Here is a 21877-nt window from a genome sequence, read left to right on the forward strand (position 1 = left end):
CGATGTTTCTCTCACATCAATGTTTCTCTCTCTCTCCCTTCCATTCTCTCTGAAAAGCAATGGAGAAAATATCCTTGGGTGGGGATTGAAAGAAGAGAGAGAGACCTAGAAACCTGCGTTTTAACACTCTGCCAACTTCTTAGTAACACGAGCAGGCCGGCGTGTTGAACTGATTAAAATTCTCCGAGTCCCCGCAGGGCGCTCACGAAGCAGGCACTGTCCGCGGTGTGTCATTATTTGGTAGATTCCCGACGCCCACAAAAAAAAAGGGGCCACGGGAAGAGCTGAAAGCGCGTCTCACACCGAGATCACATCTTCCTTTCTGACCATCTTGAGAGCAGACATCGTCACCATTGTACGGATGGAGAAACTGAGATGGATTTGCGTGAAGTAATAAAACCCGTATTGCTCAGATCCTGCCCGGAACGCGCTTGGCGTCCAGCGAAGCAGCTGCGTCGAGTTAGGTTTTCAAAGGAGCTGGGTTTTGTTCGAGGCTTATGAGCATCTGCCGTCGGGAACTTACAAAAGGCTAAAGCCGCTTTGCGAACAAGCCTCATTCTGGCAAATGTATCGAGTGGGTTTTGCCGTGATGAGGGGTGAAACCTGAGAAAAATTGGAGTTTGTTAATTTTTTATCTGATGCAATGAATAAGCGTTGAGCCGGGATGTCTCTTACGATGCTATAAAATAAAGCGATCTATTTCAATAAAAGAATAATTGAACTAAAACCACATAGAAAATAGACTTTGTTTACTTTATAATGACACTTTCCTATATTTATCGAACTTTTGCAATCTGGTGGGGGTTTTGTTTGTTTGTTTGTTTTTTGTTTTTGTTTTTACTGAGACAAATAGTACCGCCGGGTGCTGGTTCCCCAAGGTTTCAGCCCGCTCGCTTACGACTCCTGGGACGTTGCTTGGAGCCACGTGTTTATGACCAAGACAAAAAATAAAACGTTGCTGTGATATAAGTAGGAAGAGGTTGTCTGAGGACCTCATCAGCTCTTGTCTGTGCTTGATAAGCAGCCAGCAGCCGAGCTCCTGAGGGTCCCACTGGGGTGGGATCGGGGGGGGGGGAGCTTTTCCATGAGGACCTGGGTGCAGCAACTCCAGTCAGGGGACATTTAGATGGTAAATGCTGAGCCTGTGAGGGCCATTCAAGGGTTTCCTCTAGGCCAGGAGACACGGAGGTAACCCCCCCAAACTCTCCAAAGACCCTTGGGGCATTAATTAGCTTCTGTCCAAGAGAAGGGACTCTGCAGGCAGAGGTGAGAAACCACCAACACCTGCCCCTTTGTGCCCCAGCAACGTGCCCCAGCAACGGGCCTGTCCCCTCTGGGCTGGCAGCTGGACACCAGCTCCGGACTGGCCCCCGTTTCCCCCAAACCTCCTCCTAGGAAAACATTGGCCTCCGTTGAGCTTGGACGTCCGCCTTCCCTCTCCCGTTGCCTGGAACAGCAGCGTGACTCATCCGTCGTTCGTCCGGGGCTGTGATTTCTTTATTTGGCTTATTAAGAGATACCATTCTGTATATATTGGCTTGTGGAATTATTGTCATTCCCACAGTGAAACCGCGCTAAATAAATCGCAGGCAAAGGGAAAAAATCAGCCTCTGGGTATAAAACATTGCCGCCTCCTGCAAAACAGACACAAAAAGGCCCCCCGAGCTGGGCGTCCGCAGGCTTCTTGTCCTCTCAGGACTCAGCTAAACGGGTAACTTGCTTTTCAATAATATGTTTTTATTCCCAGAAAACCTGAGTGGTTCGGGCACTTTGATAGGCCCCCGTCCCGGGCCCTGCGTGAAGTGGGAGTAATAGTGCGGTTTCCGCAGATAGTTCGGGGCGAAGGGTGCTGGGCAAACGCAGTGTTGAGCTCAGGGCGGGCCCTGCAGCCCTGGTGCTGGCTCCACTGGGGCCTAACTAATGGCTTTTCCACTCACGCGGGGCAGCCAGTCCGAGGGGGAGCCGGGGTCCCCTGGGACCCCCGACCTGGAATCGCCTGAAAGGCTCCGACCCCCGGGGCGTGCATGTGTGTTCCAGATCCTTCTGCAAGCCTGTGGTCTGTGCTGATTAATCACCTCTCGCTCCTGAGCCTTTACAGTGAGTAGCAGGGGTTTTAAATGCTCTTTCTGATTTTCAAAGCCCTTTGCAGTCGGGAAATGCTGTGATTCTCTAGGTGACACGATTTCTCTTTCATGATTTCTTCCTTCTAGCGGGTAGGCCAGATGAGGCCCCTCCTGGGACAGCTTCCGAGTCACCCTGGAAATCGCCCTGTTGTCCTAAACTCAGGCGCAAGGACCTCAGGACAGGACCTGAGGCACGGGGCTGACGCAGGTGGAGTGTGCGGGAGCCGTGAAAACACAACGGGGTCCATGGGGGGGAGAGGGGTCGTCGGTCATACTTCCAACAATAAAGATAAGTTAAAAAATAATAAAATGTTCAAACGGAGTTCAGCGTAGGGCATCCATGCCTTTCAAACACGTCTCCAACGTGGGGATAGGGGACGTGTCAAGGAAACCGGAACATTGAGCACTGGAGTTATTTAGAAAATATGGGTTCTAAGGGACATACGCTTTTGCTCTTGGGCAGCTTCAGCCACCTAGAAACTCTCCACCTGGGGGGCACATGGTGACTGAATTCCTCTGCATCTGCGTTCTTAGAACCTGGAGATGTTTTCATGATTTTGTCACTGGGCTGTCATTTGAAAGACCCTAAAGTTTCTTAATATCTGAACAATGTCAAAAGCAATGCTTGTTTCCAGAAACTGAAAATATTCCAGACCCCAAAGAAAAATGTGCTTAGTGCAAAGACCAGGGTGCCCAATGCAAAGACCAGGTGCAGAGTGCAAAGACTGGGTGTTGTGTGCAAAGACCAGGGTGCCCAATGCAAAGACCAGGGTGCCCAATGCAAAGACCGGGGTGCTGAGTGCAAAGATCGGGGTGCCGAGTGCTAAGACCAGCAGGCTGAGAATTGCTTCCCTGCCCTCTTTTGCTGAGAATTGCTTTCCTGCACACCTGTATAGGGAGAATATTTAGGGGGAAAATGAAGAAACCACCTCACATTTTATAGGACCTGCTCGGGGTAAGTGTAGTAACTCTGGTAACAACTACCAGGCAGTAAGGAATTTTAGCGCCAGGCGCTAAGCGGTTTTACACGGCTTCCATCTGTCACCCTCCAGCAAGCCATCGAAACTTTTCCGACATCCACACCTTACAGATCAGAAACCTGCAGCGGAGAAACCCTAGATCACAGCGGGAGATGAGAGGGGAGCTGATCCCAGGAAACCTACCCTTGGAGCTGCAGACCCCAGGCTCTCACGGACCCCTGGGTTCCTCCAGGGATGTGCTCGGCTTGTGCCTCAAAATCCAACAACTCTGAACCCCAACAGTGCGTGCCTTCATCCCTATCTCTGAAACGGTGGCTCTTTCCAAATTACAGCGAACTTGCTTTCTCTCTCGGTTCCTCTTTCAGATAAAGCCCGCCCCGCCCCCCCGCCCCCCCCCCCCGCACATCTGCCGAAACCGTCCGCGACTGTCATTTTCGTTAAACAGATCGAATTCCATATCAGCAATTTTATGTGGTTTTCAACAGTACATTTAGCACGGAGGATGTTACATGTGATGAAAAAGCTGAGAGTTAAACAAAGGCTGTGAGTCCGGCCAGATATTAGCACAAGGAAGGGATCGCTGGTCACCCTGGGGCTGGAGGGACTGAGGGAGGCAGAGGCCCAGGACCTGCTTGACCCGGTGAACTTGAAGCCGCTCCTGTCCGCAGGAGCCACTGCAGGGTAGGTGGATTTTCCGGAAGCTTCTGGGCCGACCGCAGGGGGGCCCAGAGGCTTCCGGAGAGGCCTCTAAAGCAGACCAGGAAAAAAAACATCCCAACTCATCCTGTTCACGGGACTCCGGCCAGTGCCTCCCATCTGGACAGATGAATGACTGAGCACCTAAAAGGACTTAATCACGTCCTGGCCGGGCAGCTTGGTCCGTTAGAGCATCCTTCTGAGCCACCAAGGCCGTGGGTCCAATCCCCGGGCAGGGCACACGCAGGCCTCACCCGGTGATGCGTGAATCGTGGGAACGACAAACCGATGTTTCTCTCTCTTCCTCTCCCTCTCTCAAATCAATAAATAAAAATTTAAAGAAATTTTAATCACCGTTGTCACGGGCTATAAATACCGTAGGCCCCTCCTCCCGGTTGGGGGGATGGTGGTGCGTTTGCCTTTTAATTCCTTAATCAGAGAACGAAGTTTCTGCTCAACTTCACCAGACTCAGCTTCGTTCTGTTGGTGGGAAAGGCCCCGGGCAGGGGACCCTGGTTCGGGTGCCCAGCTGGGAAGGGTCGGTAACAATTTGGTAAAAAAGAATTCACTAAACGCTTCCTCATCAAAGACGAATTTCATCCGGGACTTGCTTGGGAGCGTGAAGGGCCCTGCATGTATTTTATTTCTCCTGTTCTATTAAAATTATTTCTGCTCAACCATGAAAAGAAAACAGACAAGAGAAATAAGAAAACAGGTGGGAAGGGGGGGAAACAAAGCCCTTTAAAAATACACATGGACACGAGAAAAACCCGAAGGGCTCTGCCTCTCATACACAACATCTGCCTTTGGAAACGCGTCGGTCGCAGGATCGCTGACAGCTGTTTCGAGCGACTTCATCAGCCGCGATTCTCCGAAGGGGCCGGGGCGCCGCTGGCTCGGCCGACGGAAAGTTACTGCTTCAAATGCACCAGCGTGGGGCTGGCAACCAACTCAAAACTCCAGGAGACAAACTTCACCCAGCATAGTAACCACTCTGTGAGTTAGGCGCTGAGCTCTGGGCACCGTAAACGGTCCCACCTGCTGGGGGCCCCAGAAAACAAGGCAGGGCGGCCAGGCCCCCGCACGGATACGTTTCGTGGGATATGAAGCGTAGGTTTTAAAAAGCCTCGACACCCATAACGAGGCAGGAAAACGCAGACCCGTCGTGCGTTTCAGCCTCTGAGCGGAACGGGGCCTCCAGGCCTGGGGTGCGCGTGGCTCCCACGCATGCGACTGGGAATTAATAGCCCGTGCGGGAGTGAAAGCGTCAGGGATTTGGTCGATTTTACGTATATTGAGGAAGAGGGAGTTGCTATTTTGAATTAACTTTACGCTTTCTTGGAGGCGGCTCGCCAGGCCGCCGAGACGCAACAACACAGTGAAACTCGATGCACTTGAGTCGGGCCTGTTGTTCCAAATTGAGGGGGGAAAGGTGGCTGCTTCTCCCAGCCCAGGGTCCTTCACCGCCACCCACTGGCTGCTAGAGCCGCTCACGGAGCAATCACGGGGTTCGGGAAGGTCGGAAGGGCATTAAGTGTACATGAGACTCTCCGGCAAAATAATTCCATCCATCCCACCAGCAGACTGGGCTCATTTCCTCCAGCGTCCCGTTCGTTGAGGCCTCAGTGGTGACGAGAGTTCCCCCGTGATGTTTAAAATGTATTGGAGCTGAATTCCCTCTGAAGACAGATTTCTGGCCAGAAAGCTGTCCCCTTAAGTGACAGCTTAAAATATGTATATTTTAGTCTTCACCTGAGGATATTTTTTAGCGAGAGTGGAAGGGAGAGAGAAACATTGATCGGTTGCCTCCCACACTTGCCCTGACCAAGGCCTGCACTGAAGTACGTACCCCGGGGCCTAAGGAATCGAACCCGTGACCCTTCACTCCGCAGGCCGAGGCTCTAACCACTGAGCAAACCAGCCAGGGCTCTTCGCTCATTATAAATAAAAGTCATAGAATAACTATAGACATGAATATTGCCTCGTACTTTTTTCCCTGAGAATCAGAAGGGCTCAGAAACAGTAGCTTTGCAAAACCAGGTAGAATTTAAGCACTGATCTGGGAGGAATCCCCAAGAAACACATCTTTTATTATTACTGTCATCATTGCTGTGATTAGTATTTTTTTTTGGCATAATTTCAGATTCACTTTCCTAATAATAATATTAACACTGAATAGCGGAGGGAAACGTTTCAGGTTTTCTGCCTCCCTGCTTATAAAATACGTTAACGGGCAAAAATAGAAATCAAAGCCATCTCTCTTTTTATGTGAAATTACAGAGTACACGTTTAAAAAACAAGTTTTCCTTTGACTCCCATTGCAGACCTAAATCCTGAGGGTTATGAAAAAAAAAAAAGCAAGGTTTCAGATGGGAAGCGGGATTTTTTTAGGCTAATGAATGCGACTCTATTTCTGACACTCTGCTGTGTGTTTACATAAAACAGGGGAGCGTTTGGGGCCAATTAGTGGCTTGCTAAGCCTATACTTTTTCCAGCAAAGGCCAGCTAAGCCCGGCGAACTTGAACTCGAGGAGCTGAGACAGAAGAGTGTTGGCAGGGAATCGTGGGGTTGGCCGGGTCCAAGGCAACAAAGCTTCGGCGTAATTTAGTTTTTATTTGTTAAAAGAAAAAACAAGTTCTGTTTGTTTTTGTAATACAGTTTGTTAGTCTTTTTAATTTGGGGGAAAATTGGGGGAGAACCGGTCCGCCCGGCAGCGAGCGGCTCCCAGGCCCTGGGTAAACGTGGCGGGCGTCCCCCGCGTCCACCTCGGGCATGAGGCAGCTGGGCGGGGCCGGTTATGCCGCGGCCTCGGCTGAACCCGGGTGCTGGCCAGGCCAGGGCTGCCGTGAGAGCCACACTGGATTATTCAGGCCACCAAAAGGAGCCCTGGCCCGGCCCCCAGCCCCCTCTCCCCTTGCCTTTGATGTCCTGGCTGTGCAAACCTGCATTTATAAAATGCTGTTGCTTCCATGAGACCTAAAGATCTGAGTCCTTCCCCTGAGCTCTGCAGATTAAAAAAGTGAAGACACGTGGTTCAGCCCAGCCCAGCCCAGCCCAGCCCAGCCCACGCTGGTTCCTGGATACCCGGCCGACCCGAGTCCCAGGTGAACGGCCCTTTGCCCCAAACTGTCCGCTCAGCAGCCGCTGTGTTGCTCTGGCCACGTGAGGACCACAGGGAGCGAGAGGCCGTGTCAGCCCCAACCTGGAAAAAATAACACCTGGGACAATCGTTCAGCAATCATTCTAAGTGTGTGTCCTCAGCTTAAATTTGGGGGGCACACAGTGGTCGTGAGGGGTAGAATGGTGTTAGGGGGGTGCACCCGAGGTGCCCCTCACTGTGCGGTCACTGTGGTAAGTGGGGGAGCCACGCCTGGTTTTGGGAACTTCAGAGTGGGACCGAGTGAACCGGGGCGGAGGAGAGGTTACTGGGGGGTGGGGAGAGGTATGGGGAGGCCCTAGCCTGCATGGGGGGGCTCTGCCCTCCTCTGAGGCGCAGCGGGGATTTCCTCGGTGAACTAGACGGGCTCTGTGGTTGGTGATGGCCCTCTGTCCTCAATTTACGGTCACAGGAAGTGACTCAACATGCAGCCTCGAAGGATGGAGCAGCTGTGTCTGGCCTGGAACTTCCTCCTTCAGGTCCGGGTTGATCTGGGAACTAGGAGTGTGAGGCTGAATGTTAGCGTGACTCAGGGATGGGGGGCCCCCGAGGCAGGGTGGGTGAGAGCCGGGGCAGAGGGAAGGAGCCGGGCTGGCAACAGGAAATGCATCAGCGTGGTGGCCCATTTCTATGCCTTTTTTTTTTTTTTTAATGTTTTTATTAATTTTAGAAAGGAAGGGCGAGGGAGAGAGAGAAACATCGATCGGCTGCCTCCTGCATGGCCCCTACCGGGGATCGAGCCCTGACCAGGAATCGAATCGGTGACCTCCTGGTTCCTGGGCCGACGCTCCACCACTGAGCCACACCAGCTGGGCCATTTCTACCTCTTTAAAGTGGGGGTAACAGCAACCTCTGAGGGCCGCGAATAACAAACAGTCTCCATCGGCTGAGTTCATGTTACCTGTCAGTCACCCCTGGGAACATTTTTGTGCATTGTCTCGGGTGGTGGGCACAGCGGCCCGGGAGGTAGGAACACTCGGGATTTCCGGGTTACAGCTGGGGGAGCTGGGCCTTGATTTCCGGGTTACAGATGGGGGAGCTGGGCCTGGATTTCCGGGTTACAGATGGGGGAACTGGGCCTGGATTTCCGGGTTACAGCTGGGGGAGCTGGGCCTGGATTTCCGGGTTACAGCTGGGGGAGCTGGGCCTTGATTTCCGGGTTACAGATGGGGGAGCTGGGCCTTGATTTCGGGTTACAGCTGGGGGAGCTGGGCCTTGATTTCGGGTTACAGCTGGGGGAGCTGGGCCTTGATTTCGGGTTACAGCTGGGGGAGCTGGGCCTTGATTTCGGGTTACAGCTGGGGGAGCTGGGCCTTGATTTCCGGGTTACAGCTGGGGGAGCTGGGCCTTGATTTCCGGGTTACAGCTGGGGGAGCTGGGCCTGGATTTCCGGGTTACAGCTGGGGGAGCTGGGCCTGGATTTCCGGGTTACAGCTGGGGGAGCTGGGCCTTGATTTCCGGGTTACAGATGGGGGAGCTGGGCCTTGATTTCGGGTTACAGCTGGGGGAGCTGGGCCTTGATTTCGGGTTACAGCTGGGGGAGCTGGGCCTTGATTTCGGGTTACAGCTGGGGGAGCTGGGCCTTGATTTCGGGTTACAGCTGGGGGAGCTGGGCCTTGATTTCGGGTTACAGCTGGGGGAGCTGGGCCTTGATTTCCGGGTTACAGCTGGGGGAGCTGGGCCTTGATTTCCGGGTTACAGCTGGGGGAGCTGGGCCTTGATTTCCGGGTTACAGCTGGGGGAGCTGGGCCTGGATTTCCGGGTTACAGCTGGGGGAGCTGGGCCTTGATTTCGGGTTACAGCTGGGGGAGCTGGGCCTTGATTTCGGGTTACAGCTGGGGGAGCTGGGCCTTGATTTCGGGTTACAGCTGGGGGAGCTGGGCCTTGATTTCGGGTTACAGCTGGGGGAGCTGGGCCTTGATTTCGGGTTACAGCTGGGGGAGCTGGGCCTTGATTTCCGGGTTACAGATGGGGGAGCTGGGCCTGGATTTCCGGGTTACAGCTGGGGGAGCTGGGCCTGGATTTCCGGGTTACAGCTGGGGGGCTGGGCCTTGATTTCGGGTTACAGATGGGGGAGCTGGGCCTTGATTTCGGGTTACAGATGGGGGAGCTGGGCCTGGGGTGGGTGGGGTCAGAAGATCCTGCCAGGACCCAGCTCCATGGCCTAACCCTAACCTTTCCGTTTAGGACTGAAAGAGAAAAGCCATGGGGCTTGGGTTAGTGCCCTGGGCAAACGGGAATTTGTAAATATTTACCCCAATGTTAGAGGTGCAGAAATGAAAGTAACAACAGCTAAGAGGCTTCCCCCAAATCGGTGACCGTGCTGGTGGAACTAGACTCAACCTTCCAGCTGCCAAGACCTCACCGAGCCCCGCAACCTGCTGTCACCAGGAGACGCTCTGGTCGGTGTGGCTCAGTGGATGGAGCATCGGCCTGAGCACCGAAGGGTCTTGGGTTTGATTTCCAGTCAAGGGCTTGCACCTGGGTTGCAGGTTCGATCCCCGGCCCTCGTGGGAGGCAACCAGCCGATGTGTCTCTCTCACATAGGTATTTCTCTCTCTCTCTCCCTCCTTCTCCCCTCCCTCCCTCTCTTCCACTCTCTCTCTAAAAAAAAAAAAAAAAAAAAAAAAGGAAAAAATATATTAACAAAAAAAGGGAGGGGCGGGAGGAAGCAGCCCCCTCACCCAGGATGGAGTAGCCTGTCCGATGGCTCTCAGAGGTCAGGCCGAGGGCCCGAGCTCTTAAGGACACGGCCGTGTCCTGCCGCGGCCCCGGGAGGATGTTTGTGTCGTCCGACGCATCTTCAGCAGGGCGGCCAAGAGCCTCGCAGCCCCACCGCCCCGCCCGCCCCTCCCCGGGCACCAACCCCGGCTGCCCCGGGAGCTCCAGTCCGGGACCTCTCCTCCCTTCTGTTTACGGAGTTTCTCAGCCAAGAGGAAAAGCAATAGGTGTCAGATTGCAAGTCGAAAGCATCCAAGGAGCTGCCCTGCCCGTTCCCGGTTCCAGCCCAAGTTCCTGCCAAAGATCCTTAAATAAACCTGGGGGAGGAGGCCGTGGAAACCCGCTCAGCGCGCAGTGTGCTTCACGTCGGTGGTCAGAGGGACACACGGCCTCGGTGCCATCTAATGAACTCCTCGGGGTTCTCAGAGCGGACAAAAGCCGTGGGGTCTGTCCCCCCTCCTGACGCTCTTTGGGGAGTTTTAGGAGGGTAAGAAGCTGGTCAACACACTACTTAGGAAAAAAAGTTTAACAACTTTATCGACAGATCTTTAACACGTAGAAGTTGTGCATGTGCAAGGCGTGTTTATACACATGCACACGCTGTGACGAGATCGCCCCTCTAAAGCTCAGCGGGGGCCCTTGTGAGCGTGTGCTGTGCGCGGGGAGAGGTGGTGTAAGATCTGTCCTCCTAAAGGCTTCGAGCACGCAACACGCTCAGACTGCCGACCGCCACGCTGCTCCTCAGGTCTCCAGGACTGATTTATTCTGAGTAACTGAATCTTTGTATCCTCTGGCCAACCCCTCTCCGTTCCCCTACGTTAAGTAGCTCCTAGTTATTCCTATTTATTTGTATTTTTAGGCAGAGGCGAGAGGTGGAGTCCAGCGACCTCTCCGAGGAGCAGCCGTCCCGGAGGGGAAAAAAGATGGCACATGGAGGGAAATGCCGGGACAGGAAAAACTGTAATTAAACTGTAATTAAACTCACCCGATGCTTTGCCTCTGGGTTTTTTGGGTCCATTGTGTCTATAAGATGCTTTCTGAAGGGAGTGGGACTCTTCCCCTCCTTTAAAAATATGTGTCTAACCAGGTAGATGTGTTTTTCATGACTGATCTCCATCCCCAGCGTTTTGCAAAATGCATTTGAATCAAAAGCAAGGCCGTCTCCCCCCCTTGGCGGGGTAGAAGTCGTTGCTTAGGAGCAGGCGGTCCTGCCGCCCGGCTGAGCAAATCCATCCCAGAGGCTTGAGCACAGCCTGGTGGCGGTTCCAGGGCCCACGGAACAGCGGGCAGAAGGCCTGTGCACGTCCACGCAGAACTGCTTCCGTGGGGCGCGATCACCCAGAGAAGACAGCAGTCGTTCCCCTGAAGTCCACCGTTTGTGTTGCTTGATAATAAAATATAGGCATAAATCAGTAAAATAGAACACACACTTTCTCACTTGTCTTTATTCAGCACTCATTCAGGAAGGAAATACAGATTTTGGATGAAAGTGTCCTGAAAATCTAGTCTTCACAGGCTTTTTTTTTTCTTTTGTTCAGGGAGTTAGTTATTTCCATAGAATTAACTTTAAAAATGTTTTCAAAGTTACTAATTTAGTCTTAGGCAAAGAAAGTAGAAGTTGGCGTTTAAAACTAAGTTAATGATCATGTGTTTATATAGAGAAACTCCACATTTACGTGCTCCGCTCTAAGTTACATGCCAACGAATCACTACGCAGTAATGAAGTATTCAAGGCTAATTTTGTGCATATAATGAAAAACTCAGGATGATGAACCCAAGAGAAACGTGAGTTAAATGGGAGGCAATTGATGTTGTGCAGTCAGGGGCCTAAGAGAGTATTGTATGTCAACTACGCTTTGATAAAAATGGTTTTTTAAGTAAAAAAAAAAAAATAGTAAAATCAGCTAGGAGAGTGAAGATCCGGAAAACCAAACCAACCTAAAGGTAGTGCAGAGTTCAATGAAAGGAGTTTCCTTTATCGTTTTTCGAAAAATACCATTTCTGTGGGTTTGTTTCCCTGGAACTTAAGCAATTATTAACCTGTGGATCTTTAAAAAACAAAGAGAGAAACTGATACCCGTAAAATCGTTCTACAGACGACCGTTGCATTACCTGCATTTTATTATGTGCTTATAGAATTCATGTATGAACACGTAACACACGTAATAGTCTCTGAACAGGAAAAAACAGTGGCTAAATTTTATTATGATGGATATCCATTCCTGGTAAAGCAGTCTAAGCATCTGAGAAATTCAAACTAAACTTGAGAGAAACTTTAACATGGAAAATGTGCCTATTTAATGGCATGCCCCATAATCAATGATTTATTCCATAAAAACAGCTGTAGGAGGCGTCTCATGTAAATATTTAGCAAAAATACATTTGCACGGTTCTCTTTTTACTCTGGATTCAGTACACACCGCGTTTGTTTAAAGATCCTTATGTAAGTTCAGTTCTGACAAACATACAATTTTGGGGTCAAAAGCATCAATCAGCGAATTTCACGTCTTATACAGAGAATAATCCTTCTGGCGGAATGTAAACACCGTGTGAAGATGTGGAAGCAGGCTTGCCTGAGGGCTTTCAATTACACGAACTAAGCCTGCAGAGAGACCGCGCTAAATGCTAACACATGGAGCAGGAGGTTTCCGAACGTTAACCGGGTTGACTTTCCTGGGGTAGGAAGCGCAAGCGCCGGTCCTACGCTCAGGCCTCCTTCTGGAAGCAAAGCAGTGCCTGCGAGACCTGCGTGGATGGAACAGCGAGGACATCTGGAGGTCATTCGGGAGACATGCATGTTACACGCGGGCCACCGGCGATTTATGGTTTTGAGAAACAGATGCGCTAAGCTAATAGCTCCAGTAAAAATATTGTTTTCTTAAAAAAAAAAAAAACCACCCAAAAGACAAAGGCCAAGTTCCTAAAAAACACTTAGATTCACTTGAAACCCCCCACTCTCTGTCTCACACACGCGCACACAGACGCACACACACACACAGGGACACACACGCACACAGGGACACACACGCACACACACGCGCAAAAACAAAGACGTTACTTTTGCCGAACGCGAGAACATTTCAAAAGCAGCAGGAGACTGTACAAAACTGTCTTAAATATTTTCTGTAGCCGTCGAGCGGACTCTGCCCCCCAGACCTCGGTCCAAGGCACCTCACTGATCCTCTGTGCGCCCCGTGTGCCTCGCCACTCGTAGGAAAGATAGAAACCAGATGCGACGCGAGGCTCTGAGGCGCCCCACTCGCGTCCCTCCTATGTGCTCGGGGTCATCGCCGGGCTCGCGGGGCCGTTGGCGGCGTGTTCGGGCCCCTCGGGGCTGCTGGCGGGCCGGGGACCTTCCTGCTCGGTGCCCCCTTCCGGGGCCTTCTCGGGGGCGCCGAGGGGACTCACACAGTTAGCCTCCTGCCTCCCCTTGTCCACTTCGTTGTCGAATTCGATTTTATCCTCTCGGCCGGGCTGCTTCTTCACTTGTCCGTTCTGGGCGGGATAGGTGCTGGCGATGACGTCGTACAGGAACTGGTACTGCTCCTGGGAACGCAAAGCAGCGAGAAATCCCGTAAAGCAGGTTCCCCGCTGCGGGCTCGACTCCCGGTCGGGACACACGCCCAGGTCTCGGGCTCGATTTCCCCAGGAGGAGGCGTGCGGGAGGCGACCGGTGGACGGGTCCTCTCTCATCGACGTTTCTCTCTCTCTCCCCCTCTCCCGGCGCCCTCCCGCTTTCTCTAAATTCATGAAAAAACATCGTCAGGTCAGGGTTAACCCGTCTAAGTGAAAATGGAAAACGTCCAAAGCAGAGGTAAGAGAGACACTTACGAACGTAGGGACCATGCCTGGCCTGGCCTTGCGTAGAGATTTCACTACTTGGAAAACGTCTATCACATCTTCGGTCTCCGCACTTTCCAAGAGGTTAAACAAAGTACAGAAGAGTCCTGTTTGCTGAGACCCATCTCTGGGAAAGGAAGGAAGGATTGAAAAATAAAATAAAAAAAGATGTTGAGGATCAGGCGGCGTGAAGCGGGCGGGGGGCGTGGGGAGGGCGTCCGGGGCGAGCCCCACGGGCCCGCGCACCTGCAGTGCACCAGGAGAGGCGCGCTCTTCTGGTGTTTGCCGCCCTCGGCGCGGTTCCTCGCGGGGAGCTTCTGTTTGAGGCTCCGGATCATGGAGACCAATTCTTTGGGATCCGGGGGAAGCTCGTCCACCCCCCACTTGCTGTACTGATACTGGTGCACCGTGCGGGGCTCTTTCCTCTGCAACGGGGGGGGGGGGGGGGGCGCGTTAACTGAAGCGAGGGGCAGCCCCCGGGGTAATCGCGTTCTCCCGCTGCCCAGCGGCTGTTGTTTAGAGCGTTTAAACGCTTTGTTCTGAAAACGTGACTGTAGAGACCATGGCTCTGCTTTCCTGGAGTAATGTACGTCGACTTATTTTTATTTTTTTTGCACCCGATTTGCTTACATCGCTCGGGGAACTGTTTACCTACCTTGGAATGTCTCAGCTCGAACACGCGCAGGGTGTACGCTGAGGACACGGTGGCGCCCTTCAGCTCGACCTCCACGTCGCCGTGGGTCTGGGTCCCTTCGCCCCAGTACTGAGCGCAGGCCTCCTGGAAGAGAAAGGACAGGGCTCGGCAACTTCCCCGCACGTGTCCTGCGTCTCCCCGTCTCCGTCTGTCTCTCCTTTCTCCTTCCCGCTGTGCTACTCAATTAAAACCACTGATTCTGAAACTGAAAGCTGCCCGTAAAACTCCGAAATCTGTTTCAAGTATTGGGGGGGGGGGGCCTCCTTGCAACAGGCGCCTGGTGTTTCTCTGTGGGATGCGGGGATCCGGGAATTACCGAGGCGGCCAGGACACCCCAGGAACAGCCCTGTCCCCTCGGCTGGGGGCCCCTGACCTTCCTCCCTCCCTTCCACGCCCTTGCCGTCGCCTCTTCACAACGTAGGGGCTGAGCGGCTTCCCGTAGGTCATGACCTTGAGGAAGGACTGGGCATCTCTGCCACTTGGCCCCTGTATCTGATGACCGAGGCCGTCAGCAGCTCAACAGACGTTGAGCGAATCTCTATCTGCGGGGTCAGACTGAAGAGCAGGGGACTTGCGAAGGTGTGTCCTGTCCACAGACCAACCACCGTCCCCCAGCGCTGACAATGACGGGCATCCCTGGCACCCCCCTGCCTGCACTCCTGGGACACTGACCAGCTTAAACGATTTGGATGAAGGGAAAGATTGCTGCAAATATGAACATCTCTCTCTTTTTAAAAAAAAAGCCACGCAAAGAAATAAAAAACAACTTTCTATGTTCAGAGTAGGGGACTAGGAAAAAGAGAGAGAGAGAGAGACGAGGCAGATAATATGATTTTTTATGCTTATGAGGCTATTCATGAAATGAGCTTTCACAGGAGTCAGAGAAAGTGTTTGGTGCTAAAACTTAAAAGATCAAAAAAAGAAAAAAAAAGAAAAAGCAAGCCCGGCAGGCGTGGCTCAGCGGTTGAGCGTCGACCTGGGATCCAGGCGATCGGGGTTCGATTCCCGGTCGGGGCACAGGCCCGGGTTGCAACCCCCAGTGGGGGGCCTGCAGGAGGCAGCCAGTCGATGTTCTGCTCTCACATCAATGTTTCTCTCTCCCTCTCCCTTCCTCGCTCTCTAAAACCAATAAAAAATATTTAAAATAAGATAAAATATGACTGAAAGTACAAACCTGGTCTCGGTTCTTCAGCTCCGTCAGCATAACAATGACCTTGACTTTTCTTTGGAAAACCATCTGCCAAAAGTCCCCGATGGTCTCCTTCAGGGGCCCTTGGGCAGCAATCATCACTTCGGGTTTCCAGTAACTCTGTAAAAAACCCAAACGTGAGACTCCGTTGCTGCTGCTAACGGACCAGAGCAGTAGATGCTGAAATAACCCCCTGGGAATTCAGGCCCTTGCTATTCACATCAGCGTTACATAAAAATATTAAGATTCTTGGGTCCGAGACACAACGTGAAACCTGTAGGCAAGATGCTCATTCAGTTAAAGATAACACTTGGCTAATGTAAAATCAATTTAGAACATATCTTACAAAACTAACAAGTTACCCCTTCCAAAAATGCCTTTTCCCCCCTAAAAATGTTAATCTGATGGTAAAAGGAAATTGGGTAAGTATCTCAAGTTATCTTCACTATCTCTCCTCTCTTGGTGTCTGTACATTCTTACCACAGCTCGCCCGTCATTCAATTAATGCTATGAATGTGTTTCAGGAGAATTTGGAATAAATCCAGCTTAGTATATATGTAAAAAGCATTTCCTGAATGACGACAGGTTTCTCGTTTGAATTCTCAGTTTGTCGCAAAGAAACTCAACGAATAATTCAGATAATCCGAACGAAAGGTTTTCAACTGTACAACTACGCGAACCCGGGTTTGCTTACAACGTGAGTGTCTGAGTAAATACAAACGTTTCCAAACACTTGCCTTTGCTCAAGTTTTATTTTTCAAACTCATACAGTAGGAGTTGCAGTCGTCAAGAGTAGCAACTAATAGCGTCGTCTTGTTTGATAAGACAACCCGTTAGGTTTTAATATCGTTCAGTCTCTTGTTAAGTTAAAATGGAACTTTTAACTTATTTAAAAATGTATTAAAAAATGGAAATGGTCAAGCCAATCAACACAGGGCATGGCCAAGCTCACCCGCCTTTTATAAGATCACTTAAGAGTGATCTGTAAGAACCTCGATGCGTGTTCGCGGGGTCAGACCCTGGGCGGCGGAGACCTGGCACCTACCGTGACGAACGAGGCGTTGATGTATCTGCCCGCCTCCTCCGCGTCGCTGTCGTCGTCCGAGGACTCGTCCGAGTCGTGCTCGCTCTCCTTGCTCAGGTCCAGCTCGTGTTTGAGCTGCACCCGGTTAAAGTCATCTGTGCAAAACAGATGCGTCTTAAGTCTTCCTTTAAAACATCAAATCCCTGCTCGACGGCCACGTGGAAATCAGAAAGTAATTTAAGGGTGACAGATCGCATTATGTGAATTTTTGTCCTTGTGGGACGGGACCCTGCATACAACTCAGCTCTTATTGATTAGCAAATTATAGCAAAGAAGACTCAGAAGGCCCTGGACAGGTTCCAGGAGACACGCTTGGGACGTAATTCAATGTTGAACAACAAATAGGCGTCATAACTTCCCGTGGGATCGTTCAACCTCGAGTTTCCCGTGGACTATTACCATTCTGCTTGATATAAATTTAAAACTACATATATAAATTAATAAAATACACCGCTTAGGTAAAAACCTACTTTTCCATTGTATTCTATTAACATTTAATTAACAGTGTATCTCCAATAAATTATTACTAAATGAAAAGATCTAGTTCATCACTCCTCAGTTTCTCAATGAGAAATTTTTTAATAACCCGATCGAATGACCTGAGCAGCTACCTCCCCATCAATCTCGTATTTTAAACGACATTCGTAAAGAATCCTCCGGAAATTGCCCAGGTCGACCGTGCCGGGATCCAGCTTATTTGGTCGTCCGGTTTGTTAGCCGGGGTTATAACTTCAGTGCCTACGACCGAGTGAGATTATAGGGGCCCCAGACGTGGGGCCCTGTCAACCCGCTCACACGGCAGAATCCAAGTCTCGGGAACTGGGAGTATTTGGGTCTGTGAGGATCAACGACCGGCATTTTAGAGTCTTCTCACCTCCTCTCCCCCCCCCCCCCCCCCAGCTGAGCAGGGAGAAAGGGTGGAAAGAGAACAGACGTGTGTCGTCTTTGCTCCCGGGCGTCACCCTGGGGTCAACAGTCAAAATAGACGGAAGGCGAGACAGGCCCAGCAAAGAGAACTCGGCCTTCTCTCCTCCCGCCGTCAGAGGCCGCATTTTTCCCACAACCCAGCCCCGAAATAATGGGTGGAAAGGAAACACCGAGCACAGCCGGCCCTCCAAAGCCCACGGCGAATGTTTGGGGCTCAGGGTTACACAGCCCGTCGGCTACTCTCTCCCCCGGCCCAGCGCTGAAAACTCGCTCCGAGGTCATCCCTGCGCGTCCGCGAGGGCCTTCCCGCAAACAGACCCAAAACCGCCTGCGTGGAATAAAACCAAAGGGGCTACGTACACGGGATGACGGAGGAGGTCCTGTTTTTGCTTTTATTTTCTTCCTGGTTCCCGCAGTGCTGCGCCCGCCAGCTCCTGTACGAAGGGAGTCTCTGCGGGGGGACCGGAGAGAAACGCGGGCTCAGATCACGGTCCCCGCGGAAGAGGCACCTTGAGGAAGAGCCTTTCGTCCCGTTTTGTGGAATTTACACACATCCCCTGCAGCTCACGGTTGTTAAGTTTGCCTCTGAATTTTCCCGCTTTCATTGCTCGGGCACCTGGCACTGTTGCCACGGTGAGTTTGGGTTTAAAAACACACGATTATGCACCAGAAGATGCTGCTTCCTTCGGGGTGGCTAGTCCACCCCGTGCCTGCAGGGCAGGTCGGCCGGGACTGTGTCACCTGTGAACACCTCCACCCCCCCCTTTTGCTCCAAAACATTACACGATCCTGACCCTGCATCTGATTAAAAGCTTAAGAGAGCCACTGGGCAGTAACCCCTCGGACGCCCTGAAATCACGGTGAACTACACCCTCGCCAGCCTTCAGAGTAATTGCCTCGTAAAGAGGTTGGGACACACGTCCTTCCCCTTCGGTGTCGGTCTTCAGCTCCCGCCAGTTGGATTCCTAAGGACTCGTAAACCCCTCCTAATGACGTCCCCTCCAAACCGGGACCAGATGGGGCGCGAAGGTGAAGGCGGGACCCTCCCTTGCCTCCGGCCCCGAGGCCGAGGTCCTCTGCTGTGACCATGACCCTTTATTTTACACCAGCTCAAGGAGGGGCGGTTAAGAGCGTGGGCTGCAGAGCCAGGTTTGTACGTTTAAGCGAGTCCATGCAGCCGCTGTGAGGCTCCCGCAGGCCTGATGATCGTCATGCGCGAGTTTCGTCACCGTTAGGACCTGTTAGTACCTGGAACTCGGCCTCCAGGGGCGACGGCTCGCTGGGCGGGTCTCTCTTCTTCATGTTAGCCAGGTAGGGATGCAATTCAGACAAGCTCACTTCTGTTTCCCCAAACTGGTTGTACTCCACCAAGGCCTGATGGATCAAGATGTACTGAGCCTACGCGTTCAGGGGAAAACACAGATTATTAGCTGGGAGCTTACAGTCTCATGAATCACATTGAGATAAAGGACATGAGTTCGCTCACACCGGGACAATGCACGGAAAAGAAAACTCTTTCTCTCTGATGTTTAAATATTCCAGAGGTTGGTTCTCATCGTTCTTTGGAATGTGAACAAGTTTCATCTCAGGCCCATTTTTTTTTTTTTTTTTTTTTGCAGAAAAATAGTTTGCTAAATAGGTGAGGCATCTACCGTGCAGCGCCTGGCTTTTATTTTATTCCCCAAAATTAAAAAATATTATCTGTTACTTCCTTCAGTGACTTACTAAGTGAAATTACTAATGCCTGACGCCCTAACCACTGGGCCACAGCAACCAGGGCCTGCGCTTTATTTGGTGACTCACTTGCTCACTGTTCTCACTGAGCATCCAACCGCCTGGAGAGACGGAGGCCTAGGTCAGGCCCCTCGACGTCGTCGGGGCGGCAGGTGCCCGCTGAGCCCGTGCGTCCACATTTGGCAACTCCCCGCCTCAGCTGACGTGCATTTAGGGGGGGTTCCAATTTCCTTGCTACCCTAACACTGGGGGACGCAGCAAACATTCCCGCCCGTGTTTCTTGCTGTGCACGTGCTCTTGGGGGGGGTGCGCGGGTGGAATTGAGGGGCCAGGTGCGGACCCGTCCAGTTAACCGTGGTCACTTAACAATTCCCGGCCACGTGCCCCGGCCAGGCACCTGCCCAGGTGTTTACCCGAATTGCTTCCCTCATCGAAACTCTCTGGTCGCTGTCCCTACTACAGACGACTTACGGGAGGCGTGGACACGTCAAAGACTTTTCAGAAGGAGGCAGCGTTAAGAATTACGAGCAAGGCTCGAGCGCTGGGAGTCTGGCTCCCGGGCGCAGGCGCTCAGCAGGGTGCTCCCTGTCTCCCTCGTGGCTGAGATGCTAGCAGCCAAACTGGTCTCCAGGCTTCTTACTTTTTCCCCAATATGATGAGCGTGGGTGCCATTGCATTATTTTTTAAAAACGATTTTTCCGCAGTCTCTTTCCGCACTGTGCTCAGCCACTAATGCAAAACGCCTCTAAGATCGGAGCTTAGCAGGCGCGTTCGTTTCCGGGAAACGGAAAAAAAATGGGGGTGGGGGTGGTAGAAGGGAGCATGGAGGGGCTGAATGGCGATGGGAAAAAATAACAAAAAATGAAAAGAGAAAGAAAAGAAACGCATTTCACCCCCCGCCGTTTGAGTCGGAGGGGAATCGGGGTGGCGTTGACGATCGCGACGCCCTCCCCCGAAAGCTCGGGGTCGGGGAGCCCCCGGGAGAATCGCGAACGAAGGTGGGGACCTACCTCCACCTGCACCATCAGGCACCTCTGCCGCCTCAGCTTGACCACGTAGCCGTACACGTCCACCCTGTTCTCGGCCTCCAGGCTCTCCAGCATGGCGTCGATGCCGATGTAGGTGCCGGTGCGCCCAACACCAGCGCTGGCGACCGAAGCACAGCGGAGGCGGCAGGGGCGCCGCAGGGCAACGGGGGGCAGAAGCCGACGGGGGTGAGACAGAGCGAGGAGTGTGAGCTGCTGCTCCCCGACGGTCCCCGGGGGGCACCGCCACGGGGAGGGTGGCCCTAGCAGCCCCGGGCCGGGCCGGAGCCCCTCACCTGCAGTGCACCACGATGGGGCCGCTGAAGAAGTTGCTGAAGGCGTTGACCCTCCTGCGGAGCTTGAGGAGCAGGTGGGAGTCCTCGGGCACCCCGTGGTCGGGCCAGCTGGTGAACTGGATGTGAGTCACCTCTCTCCCCGACACCTTTTCTTTGACCTAATCAAGAGATAATACGTCCTTTGAGCCGATTTATTTATTTATTTATTTTTTCCAAAAGCAAACGGCTTGATGTAAATAAGCGGAAGGGGGGCCGGTACAACTAGCTCCTCACGCGGGGGCCTCTCGGCCGCGGGTGGGCGCGTTGCCTTTTTTAGTGAATCGCGGTCGCCGTGATGTCATGCAGGGCGGACATGCGCCAACCGGTCGGCAGTTACTCACCAGGAGGGCGAGAGAGGGAGCGTTCGCGTCGCCGAAACTGCTAGAAAGTTCCGTGCCGCCAAGTCAGAAACAAACAAACAGAACACGCGCGCGCGAAGACGCGGGGTTGAGGGGTGGGCGTGAGAAGAGAGAAAGCGAAGGCCGTTCTCACAGCCCATTGAAACCCTTCTACGTGGAGGCCGGCAAACAGGACTGTTGTCCTGGCCGAGGATTTGGTTAAACTCTGCTCCTGACCAGCCCTGGGGGAAGCCAGCCCAGATCGCAGCTCATGTTTGTCCCAATTCCGAGGTCACCGCTAGAAGACGCGGGGTTCACGGTTCTCTGACCCGCTGTGAGGGGGGAGCGCCTACGTTTAGAGGACAGAAGAGACAATGAAGCTCGGCTGGTGGTGCTCTTCTGATAGGAAGAGTGACGATGTTAACGAGCAATAAGAGCGTCAGCCCTGGCCGGTGCGGCTCGGTTGGCTGAGCGTCGGCCCATCCGCCCGAAGGTCACTGGTTCGATTCCGGGTCAGGGCTCAGGCCCAGATTGTGGGCTTGGCCCCCATCGGGGGGCAAGCAGGAGGCAGCTGATCGATGTTTCTATCATCATCAATGTCTCTCTCTCTAAAACCAATCAAAACATATTTAAACAAAATAGGAAGGTCCGACTAGTCAAGGTAACCAGATGGGCAATGACCTCTACATGTCACCTGCCCGGGGCCTCCGTGGTTTAGTTCATCATTTAACCATGAACCGCTGGTGGGATTTTCCCACAGCCCTCTGTGGGTAGAGCGATTAGTGAGACCACGAAAACCTTAGAAGACCTTGGGATAAAGACCCCACTGGTGTTTTGTTTTTATTTTTATTGCAGAGACTATATCTGGAAAACACTGAAATATGACTTCAATTACTGAAAACCCTTCCATAAGTGAGATTCAGAGAAAATTTCAACGCTGTCTGGAAACACCTCTATTTTTAACAGCTTTATTAAGATAAAACTCATTTGTTTACAGCGCAAGTTTTTTTATTATATTGACAGAGTTGTCAAC

The 21877-nt window shown here is 52.4% G+C and overlaps 1 protein-coding gene and 1 long non-coding RNA gene across 5 annotated transcripts in view; one reads left to right on the plus strand and one right to left on the minus strand.

The window, feature by feature from the left end:
* The window catches only part of LOC308550238, a 56385-nt gene extending 45711 nt beyond the window's left edge, over window positions 1-10674 (plus strand). Inside the window, exon 4 of the long non-coding RNA XR_013997860.1 lies at window positions 10538-10674. This is a non-coding gene — a long non-coding RNA (uncharacterized lncRNA). The remainder of the gene's footprint in view (window positions 1-10537) is intronic.
* A 1189-nt stretch (window positions 10675-11863) lies between these two features.
* The window catches only part of PTPRC (protein tyrosine phosphatase receptor type C), a 62212-nt gene continuing 52198 nt past the window's right edge, over window positions 11864-21877 (minus strand). For all 4 annotated transcript variants that reach the window (XM_081123882.1, XM_081123884.1, XM_081123883.1 and 1 more), the window contains 10 exons: window positions 20468-20625; window positions 20157-20292; window positions 18661-18810; window positions 17773-17863; window positions 16447-16580; window positions 15387-15521; window positions 14174-14296; window positions 13765-13943; window positions 13510-13645; window positions 11864-13224 (listed from right to left, as the gene is read on the minus strand). In XM_081123882.1, the coding sequence (XP_080980008.1) occupies window positions 12949-13224; window positions 13510-13645; window positions 13765-13943; window positions 14174-14296; window positions 15387-15521; window positions 16447-16580; window positions 17773-17863; window positions 18661-18810; window positions 20157-20292; window positions 20468-20625 (1518 nt within the window). In that variant the 3' untranslated portion in view covers window positions 11864-12948. The remainder of the gene's footprint in view (window positions 13225-13509; window positions 13646-13764; window positions 13944-14173; window positions 14297-15386; window positions 15522-16446; window positions 16581-17772; window positions 17864-18660; window positions 18811-20156; window positions 20293-20467; window positions 20626-21877) is intronic.

Source organism: Miniopterus schreibersii (genome assembly GCF_964146895.1).
Source record: "Miniopterus schreibersii genome assembly, chromosome: 21".
NCBI lineage: Eukaryota > Metazoa > Chordata > Mammalia > Chiroptera > Miniopteridae > Miniopterus > Miniopterus schreibersii.